The sequence below is a fragment of the Amblyraja radiata genome, chromosome X, assembly GCF_010909765.2.
Source record: "Amblyraja radiata isolate CabotCenter1 chromosome X, sAmbRad1.1.pri, whole genome shotgun sequence".
In the NCBI taxonomy this organism is placed as follows: domain Eukaryota; kingdom Metazoa; phylum Chordata; class Chondrichthyes; order Rajiformes; family Rajidae; genus Amblyraja; species Amblyraja radiata.
Window position 1 is genome coordinate 12,178,682 of NC_045999.1, and position 10,512 is coordinate 12,189,193.

General features: G+C 45.6%; 1 protein-coding gene across 1 annotated transcript in view; it reads left to right on the forward strand.

Moving 5' to 3' along the window:
- Positions 1-2,538, forward strand: part of tbc1d2b (TBC1 domain family member 2B) — an 86,520-nt gene extending 83,982 nt beyond the window's left edge. Inside the window, exon 13 of the mRNA XM_033015077.1 lies at positions 709-2,538. Within this exon, the coding sequence (XP_032870968.1) occupies positions 709-907 (199 nt within the window). The 3' untranslated portion in view covers positions 908-2,538. The remainder of the gene's footprint in view (positions 1-708) is intronic.
- The last annotated feature ends 7,974 nt before the right edge of the window (positions 2,539-10,512 follow it).

Here is a 10,512-nt window from a genome sequence, read left to right on the forward strand (position 1 = left end):
CACAGGGAGAACGTACAAACTCCGTACAGACAGCACCCGTAGTCACAGTCGAAACCGGGTCTCTGGCGCTGTAAGGCAGCAACTCTACCGTTGTGCCACCTTTTATTTATGTTTCCAGTATGTTAAGTTAACATCACATCAGAACATCACAAGGACAGGTCTTTGGCTCACAATGTCTGTGCCGAACATGATGCCAAATCTAAACTAATCTCAACTACCTGCACATGATCCAAGGTAGACAAGATTGCTGGAGAAACTCAGCGGGTGTTGCCTATTTCCTTCGCTCCATAGATGCTGCTGCACCCGCTGAGTTTCTCCAGCAATCTTGTCTACCTTCGATTCTCCAGAATCTGCAGTTCCTTCTTGCACATGATCCATATCTCTCCATGCCCTGCCTCTCCATGTGCCCATCTAAAAGTATCTTAAGCACCTCTCTCGTATCCGCCTCCACCACTACCCCTGGCAGCATGTTCCAAGCAGTTACCACTGTGTGTGTGTGTGTGTTTTTTGTGTGTGTGTGTGTGTGGGTGGGGGGTGGTGGGTGGGTGGGTGTGTGTGTGTGTGTGTGTGTGTGTGTGTGTGTGTTGCCCTGCACGTCATCTTGCCACTCTCACCTTAAGGATATGCCCCCTAGTCCTGACAATTCCGCCCCTGTCTAACCTGTCTATTCCTTTCATAATTATACGTCTGAATTGTTTTGTTTTGTAGGAAGCTCACCAGTATTGCCTTTGCGGACATGAATCCCTTTCCAATGCGCCTGATCCAGAGTCGTCGAGCTTTCCACTTGGAGAAGGTGCGGCAGGAGCTGAGTGAATTGGAAATAATCCGCCAGGACTTTCTGCGGGAACGTGAGACTGCAGCCCCCGAGAGGAGGGACGTCATTAGCGATGATGACGACGACACCTAGTTGCACACTCAGTCTCACCATACAAACGGGGGACTGACTAGCTGAATAACTAGGAACACAAGGAAAGCTAGCTTTCCCACTGGATTGTTGTGTTTGAGCCCCGCAGCTACATCTATACGTGCCGCTCGCTCTAGATACCAGTCGCCCAGTTCCCAGCTGGGCCAGAGAGGGGGTTGCTGTGTGGGTGAATGTTCAGACGTGAATCGTTTATCGCATCTTGTAAGATGAGCCACCTTTAGGCTCCTGTTTCTTTGGCCCATTATTAACAGGGCTCTACTTTCAATTGAATGTTATTTGGAGGTGAGTGGCTCTTGCACGTCCAAAAGAATGGGTGAATGTTTCTTCTAAAAATGTGCTGGGCATATTTCCCCGCGATTCCGCACATGCCATCGAACTAAAGGTACAGCTGTGCCAGATACACACTCGGCACACTGTGCTAACTGTTTAATCTTTGTAGTGGCAAAGAAATGTCAGTTTTGGTCACTTACTCATGGGACCAGTTTCAATAGTTTTGACAGTAAGTGTTATTTGGAAATCTTGTTCAGTGATTTCCATCCGTAGGCATTTATTCTTTGTGTTTTACATATCAATATTTTGGGAAGCAGGCTTCCTGGACCAAAACAAAATGTTGGGGAAAGAGTGCCTTAAAATCTCTCAGCATGTGATGTCCCTTTAAATGGAGAAAGGGAATCTGGGCTCCTAGATATATTTTAGCCATCCTTGCTCAGACTATCATTTCACTACAATTTTGTGTATTGGAAATGTTATTGATAACTCTTGGTTTAAGCTTTGCTTCCATTAAGAATATTCACCAGAAGTATGATCACACGTTTACATTCCAAATGAACTTATTGAAAATAAGGAATAGCACTCAATCCGCGCGTCTTTATTAAGAACTTGAATTATCCTGTCACTTCTTTCTCATTTTGTCCCAAATTGTTTTGTATGTGTGTTTTATCTGACACAGTCTTACCTGTATGTATAGTCTTAAATGGTACCTAGTAACTGATAGTCTGTGTCTTCCACTGATGTAGAAGTGTGAGTAAGACTGGGTTTGACTTCAAGTGGCTACTGAGGTAACTTAGCCCTAAACTTCTATTAACATAACTGGGTGGAAGATCTTGCCTTTATCTCAGCCTCATTGTGCTGGGCTTCGACTAAACACCTAATGAGCCACATGTTAATTAGCACAGAAGAAGCTAGCTGTTTTGGTGAAGTAAGAATGTTTTTAAAAAATGAAGCGTTTGTTCCATGAAATTCATTGAACCAAGGTCGTTTTGCTTATTTTTTGACTTTCAGCTAAACTCTTGCTCATCCTTGTCAATCCCTATTTGACTACAGGAGGTTGGAAGAATGCAGCAGGATCACAACCCCTTGAGTGCACTTTGTTTATTGTAGTCTACAAAGAGTTGAAATATAATGTTCATAATTTTATTGGTTCAGAACGATCTCATGCACTGGGTTAACAATAGTTGTCATGTTGATATATCGCGAGCATCTGTACCATGTTATCAGCTGAGTGATTGTTGATTCTTTCCACACGGGCGGGTTTGTGTCTCATGTCATTTGTCATATACCTGTATAACCAGCACCTAAAGAAAGCAATATATAAAATAATGTTGTACACAGAAGCTTGACTTTTTATTTGTGACGTTTAAATATTACCGTTTCATTGCAACTTTTGTTGACGTGTTAAAGGAAGCATTTTGCCTGGTTTGTTTGTGAAGTTTTACCATTGTGAAAATTAAAGTAACTTTGACACAATTAAGCATCTTTAGAAGTTTAAACATTAAATAAATATTGCCATTATGATGATGATGATGATGATGATGATGATGATGATGATGATGATGATGATGATGATGAGAGTCCTGGAGGTCGGTTGAGGATACTCCACCGAGAGAACCAAGAGGTAACCAGGCGTGGGGTGGACTGCAATGAATAGTTTTAGAGATACAGCGCGGAAACAGGTCCTTCGGCCCACCAAGTCTGCGCTGAGCAGCAATCCCCGCTCACATTAACACTATCCTACACACATCAGAGTCATTTTACACATACACCAAGCCAATTAACCTACATCCCTGTACGTCTTTGAAGTGTGGAAGGAAACTGAAGATTTCGGAGAAAACTCATGCGGAGAACGTACAAATTCCGTACAGAGAGACAGCACCCGTAGTCGGGATCGAACCCGGGTCTCCAGCGCTGTGAGGCAGCAACTCTACCATTGTGGCACTGTGCCACCAATCGTAACTGTCAGCGCATCATTAGAAGTAAAAAAGAATGGAGCATAATTTTAAAGTTATTGGTAGAAGGACTAGAGGTGCAGTAAGAAAAAATACTTTTCACCCAGTGGGTAGTGCGATGTGGAGCTGTAAAGCTCTGTAAAGCCAGCAGGAACCCTCGCCACATTTAATAGCGCCTGAATTTGTGTTTGGAGCAGTGGTCGGGTGGACTATGATTTGAGTGCAAAGGCGGGATTAGGCTGAGTAGCTCTTCAGATCGACACAAACACGATGGAGGAAAGAACTGCAGATGCTGGTTTATATCGAAGAAATCCAGGGATAGTGCAAGACCTTTGAAAATGTTATCCAGTGGAAATATGACTTAATTTCATGACACTTGGGGCACTCATTCAAAAATATCGCCAGGCACATTTTGTGTTGTATCTCTGGATTTAAGTAAACGGAGTTTCCATGGGTCGGGTAACTAAACTGTAGAGCTGTGTAAGAAGAAACTGCAGATGCTGGAGCAACTCAGCGGGTCAGACAGCATCTCTGGAGGTGACGTTTTTGGTCGAGACCCTTATTCAGACTGATGTCAGGGGAGGGGGACACTAGAGGTACAGGGAGGTGCGGAACAAAGCAGAGCCTGCATCGATGGCCCAGGAAAGGGGGAGCCCTCAATGGTTCATTGTTGGCTGTGGGAATGAGGTGATAATGAACCAATAAAAATGGTGAAAATAGCAAGAGGACTAGGGTGGGGATAGGGACGGAGAGAGAAAGAATGCAATGGTTACGGTGAGGAAGGAGCTAATATGCTGTTACATGTGGCTTATGATTTGCAGAATATGGATGACTAACCACAACTCTGACTAAAGCAACCACTGTCTAACCATTGTTGCCAGTTTGATCTGTCTATTGCACAATGGGTTGATGTACAATCAATCTGAAGATGGATCCATATCCTAACCGTTATTTATCTGTGTTCTCCAGAGAGGCTGCCTGACCCGCTGAGTTACTCCAGCAATTGTCGTTTTTTTGGTTAACCAGCATCTGCAGTTCCTTGTGTCTACTGTGTTGATACACTTCATGCGTACACTTTCTAAACATTTACCACTAGGAAAATGAACCAATATGCCAATAAAACACCTGGCCTTGCTGCTTTTTATATTTTCTGTTTTGCTTACAGAGGTGATTTAAAAGTTCAAAAAAGTAAACATTGCAAATCTTAGTTCCCCAAATTTGGCATTGACTCGGTTTCTATTTTCACAGGTTGCCACTCCATCGTGCCACTTTTCAATAACACTCCACCCTGTGCTGCCTCACCCGCTGAGTTCCCCAGCGTCAGTGGCCGGGACCGCACCAGCGCTTACCAGCTTCTGCTGTCCAGCTGTTGTAAACAAGGGAACTGGCTCTTCAGCCCAACTGGCTGAGATGCCTATCTACACTCATCCCATTTTCCCTTTAGTCCTTATCCATATCTAAATGTTTTTATAATACTGTGATTGTATCTGCTTCTACCACCCTCCTCTGCACAGTTCCATACACTCCACACCCGCTGTGTCAAATATTTGTCCCTTCGCATCTCCTTTGAATATTTCCCCTCTCACCTTAACTCTGTGACCACTCTTTTCTGACTCCACCACCCTTGTGACAATCTACCTTATCAATGCACCTGAATTTTATAATTCTCCATAAGGGTCACCCGTCAGCTTCCTGTGCTGCAGCGAGACTAATCTATTCTATTTCGGTCCACAGATCTGTCTGACTTGTTAAGTTCCTCCAACAATAGGGTTTATGCTCAGGATTCCAACATCTGCAGTTTCCTGGGTCCCCAGTCTGTCTGAACTAAAGCCCTCCAATCCAAGCAATATCTTGGTCATAGACACAAAGTGCTGGAGTAACTCAGTGGGTCAGGCAGCATCTCTGGAGAAAAAGGATAGGTGACCTTTACGTTAGGGACCCTTCTTCAGACTCAAAGTAGAAGGTGGGGGGTGAAGAGCTGGAGGCGAGAAAAGACCAGGACCAATCAAGGCCGGCCATAAATGATCTCAGGCCTGTTAAGTCCTTTGTAGGCTAGGGAAGATGAAATTCTGTTCTGCATTCTTCCTAACCCTATAACATCCTTTCTATAGTGTGGTGACTACAACTATACAATGTTCCAAATGTGATTCAAGAGAGTTTATTGTCATGTGTCCCTGATGGGACAATGAAATTCTTGCTTTGCTTCAGCACAACAGAATATAGTAGGCATGACTACAGAACAAATCAGCGTGTCCATATACCATTATATAGCCTAACAAATGTTTAGTTCAGTTGCAATATGATGTCCCGGGTCTTATACCACTGTGGATGATGGCAAGCGAGCTCAACGTCTTCACCATTTTCAGGGAGCTATGAACTTGCACCCCAAAGTCCATCTGCACACAATGCTTCAAAGTGCCCACTTGTTTACTGTACATGTCCATCCAGTAATAAAAAGCCACACAGTGCTGGAGTAACTCAGCAGGTCACAGGCAGCAGCTCTGGAGAACATGGATAGGTGATGTTTCGGGTCAGGATATTTTCTCAGATTGTGTCTGGATTAAATTCCGTCTGTCACCATTCTGCACAACTATTTTCTTACATACAGTCCAGTTGTCATGCCTAAGCACATCCTTGTTTAGCAAGTGTACAGAAATAGTCCACTGAGCCCGTATGCAAGAGGCGCCATGTTTGGCACCATTTTCAAAGTCCAGTCCGTGCTATAGTTCTTACGAGTGGTGCCCGGTCCAGGCGAGCCCCAGGCCTCCAGACGTCATCTTGCTTGGATGTGATGTCCCTCTCCTTGCCCGTCCACCTCTGTGCCCCAGGGAGGGGAGGGGAGGGGGGGGGGGGGGGGGGCACGTAGCTAACTTTGAGGCCGTTGTTGGCCAGACCTGGGTTCCCTTTCTTGCCGGTCTCTGCCCGTCGCATCTGTTGTCGCCTTCACTACTCCATCCTCCCAGTCTAAAGTTGACCACTCTCCTGTCAATACAAGGTAGACAAAAGTGCTGGAGAAACTCAGCGGGTGCAGCAGCATCTATGGAGCGAAGGAAATGGGCAACGTTTCGGGCCGAAACCCTTCTTCAGCCAATACTTCTCCCTTCAATACAAACCTGGAACCTTTGAATGAATGAAGCACCACACTTAATAGCCATGATTGAATGGCAGAGTAGACTTGATGTGCTGAATGGTATAATTTTGCTGCTCACTTATGATGTTATGATCTTATAACAGTCGGTGCTTAAAGGGATTGTTTCCCTGCTAGTAATGGTATGCCATGCACACTGGTTCTATAATTTTGACTGCAGAGGGAAAAGTATTTCCAGTTTGCGACCAGAATCCTTGATAAAATTAAAAATGGAGAATTGAGAATGGAGAGAAACTGCCTGTGGTCTATTTTTTCTGGGGGCTCATATCAGTATGTGTGCATACCAGCATACAGCTGTGCACTTGAGAATGCCACTTACACACTGGCTTCAACACTGAATAAGGGCCAAAATCTATTACCGATATAATCTAAAAAACAAAACCCATGGTGGCGCAGTGGTAATGTCATAAGGAATAGGAGTAGAATTAGGTCATTCGGCCCATCAAGTCTACTCCACCATTCAATCATGGCTGATATATCTCTCCCTCCTAACCCCATTCTCTTGCCTTCTCCCAATAACCTCTGACATCTGTATTAGTTAAGAATTAGTAGAGTTGCTGCCTCACAGCGGCAGAGACGTGGGTTCGATCCTGGCCTACGGGTGTTGTCTGTACGGAGTTTGTACATACTCCCCGTGGCCTGCATGGGTTTACTCCGAGAACTTCAGTTTCCTCCCACACTCCAAAGACGCACAGGGTTGTAGGTTAATTGGATTTGTATATATGTAAAAAACAGCCCCTAGTGTTGGGTAGTGTTAATGTGCGGGGATCGCTGGTCGGTGTGAACTCCGTGGGCTGAATGGCCTGTTTCTGTGCTGCATCCCTGAACTAAACTAAACTAGACTCCTAATTTCCACATGCTTCAGCTTGGACCTATGGCTTCTTCTTCTTGCGTATGGCATGCACAGCCTAAAGTTGTATGACAACTTGTTCTATTTGATCTTATTTGATTGTGCACGCCAGGTTGATTGCATTCATCGAAACAGGGCGGACCACGTGAAGGTTGCAATCTTCCACCCCGGACCTATAACAATTACTAGAAACAAAGAACTGCAGATGCAGGTTTACAAAAAAAGACACAAATTGCTGGAGTAACTCAGGGGATCAGGCTGCATGTCTGGAGAACATGGATTGGTGACGTTTCAGGCTGGGTCTTTTCTTCAGTCTGAATGTCACCTATTCATGTTCTCCAGAGATGCTGCCTGACCCGCTGAGTTACTCCAGTACTTTGTGCCTTTTATTAATTACATTACTACTTAGAGGAATATTGGGAAAGTGATCAAACTCTTCATCCAGTTCCCATTCACCATATATGTATGGGTGACATGGTGGCATCGCAGTAGATTTGCTGCCTTACAGCACCAGAGACCAGGATGCGAACCTGACTATGGGTGCTATCGGTAACAGAGTTTGTACATTCTCCCCGTGACCAGCGTGGGTTTTCTCCGAGATCTTCAGTTTCCTCCCACACTCCAAAGACGTACGGCTTTGTCGGTTAATCGGTTTGATATAATTGTAAATTGTCCCTAGTGTGTGTAGGATAATGTTAATGTGCGGGGATCGCTGGTCGGTGCGGATTCGGTGGGCCGAAGGGCCTGTTTCTGTGCTGTATCTCTACTCCAAACTAAAGAAAAAGTCATGGAATCAATGAATTGCTGCCTCAGTTTGCCAACTGGAATAAGTATTGTGTGGTAAGCCTGATTCATGCACATTGTGGGGATGTTTAGAGCAGCTAAACAGGTGGGATCTGTGTGGGTTTGACGGGAGAGCACCGCCAATATTCACCGTAAGTGAATTCATTGGGACGACAGATGGCATAATGGGCTAAGTGTTCGGCTGGCAACCGGAAGGTAGCCGGTTCGAATCCCGCTTGGAGTGCATACTGTCGTTGTGTCCTTGGGCAAGACACTTCACCCACCTTTGCCTGTGTGTGAATTTGTGTGAATGTGTGAGTGATTGGTGGTGGTCGGAGGGGCCGTAGGCGCAGATTGGCAGCCACGCTTCCGTCAGTCTGCCCCAGGGCAGCTGTGGCTACAGAAGTAGCTTACCACCACCGAGTGTGACTGAGGAGTGAATGAATAATGCGATGTAAAGCGCCTTGAGTATTAGAAAGGCGCTATATAAATCCCATCCATTATTATTATTATTATTGATCATATGAAAAACACTAGAATGACAAACAAATGTTTTGTATTTCGTCCAGTGGGAACATTGTATCATGCCTGATATCAGTAAAGTTTCCTTTATTGTCATTCAGACAGTTCAGTCTGAACGAAATTGTAAACCTTGCAGTCATAACATAGAATAAAATAACAAAACACACACTTAACACAGTTTAACATCCACCACAGTGAGTCTACCAGGCACCTCCTCACTGTGATGGAAGGTAAAAGTCTTAAAGTCCTTGTCTCTTCCTTCCTTGTTCTCCCTCTGCGTTGAGGCGATCCGGGCTTCCGATGTTGGGCCCCCGCCGGGTGATGGTAATTCCAGCGGCCACATCCGAGCTCCGCGAATGGGCCGGTTCAAACTCCGCGGCCCGGGGCGGTCGAAGCTGCCACCCTCCAGTCCAGCGGATGAAGCTGTCGTTGCGGGAGCTCCGGAGCTCAGGATTACTATAGCACATGTGTGAGTCACACTGCTTCCATTAATGTTTCAGGCTTTAGAGATATAGCGTGGAAACAGACCCTTTGACCCATCGAGTCCATGCCGCCCAGCAATTACCCTGTACACTAGCACTATCCTACACCCCAGGGACAATTTACAGAAGCCAATTAACCTACAAACCTGTGCGTCTTTGGAGTGTGGGAGGAAACTGGAGCACCTGGAGAAAGCCCACGTGGTCACGGGGAGAACGTACAACTACATAGGCAGCTCCCGTATTCAGGATCGAACCCGGGTCTCTGGCGCTGTGTGGCAGCAACTCTACCGCTGTGACACCATGCCCACCTTCATGGGACCTCCCACGAAATATAAACACCTCTCATCATTGGTAGACACGATGCATTTAGTGTTGTTTTTACCTCCTACAGTACATCACACCTCGCAACCCACTGACCTAAGACTGTTCCTGCAATTTGCCCAGCAAGGAATACTAATTTCCTCCAAATAGTTTCCCTTCTCGTCTTCCACTTTCACCAACTTTGTCCATAGAGAGTGGGGGGGAAAAACAGGAGCACCTGGAGGAAACCCACAATTTCACAGGGAGAACGTGCAAACTCTACACCAACAGCACCAGAGGTCAGGATTGATCCGATGTCTCTGGAGCCGATATTAATGCACACCTGTGATTGATATCTGATCTTAAAGACTCTCGATGTAACACTCCATTGGGACTGGAATGCAGTATCTACCCAATCTGTGCTCACAGACTGAGAGTGGTCCTGAACCCACTGTCCATTCAATGGTTCAATGCTGCTCGTAGTGTCATGTGTGCAAACTGCTAACACGGTGAATTTATTTTTCTTTCAAGCAATCTAGTAGAGTATTGCCATTCCGCTTAACTCCGATTAGCAAGTGTACAGAAATAGTCCATTGAGCCTGCATGCAAGAGGCGCCATGTTTAGGCTCAATTTTCAAAGTACACGCTACTGTTCTTCTGAGCGGTGCCCGTTCCAGGCTGTTGCAGACCTCCAGCCAAAGGTGGCGCTCTGTGCTATCCTGGACTCCACATCCCTCTCCTCGCAGTCCACCTTTATTCCACGGGGAGGGTGCCTCCTGCAGCCGACCAGGAGGGGGCGTGGTAGGCCAGACTCTGGTTCCCTGGTTCGACTGCCTCAGGTGACTACTATTACTGAGCTGAGACTGATGGTGTTACCAAAATGACAGAACAAGACCAGAAAACACTTGAAATAATCAGAAAATAGCCGTAAAATGCTGGAGTAACTCAGCGGGCCAGGCAGCATCTCTGGAGAGAAGGAATGGGTAATGTTTCGGGTCTGGACCCTTCTTCAGACTGGTTAGGGATAAGGGAAACAAGATATAGATAGTGATGTGGAGAGATAAAGAACAATGAATGAAAGATATGCAAAAAAGTAACAATGATAAAGGAAACAGGCCATTATAAGCTGTTTGTTGGGTGAAAATAAGAAGCTAGTGCGACTTGGGTGGGGGAGGGATAGAGGGAGAAGGAATGCCGGGGCTACCTGAAGTGAGAGAAATCAATATTCATACCACTGGGCTGTAAGCTGCCCAAGCAAAATATGAGATGCTGTTTCC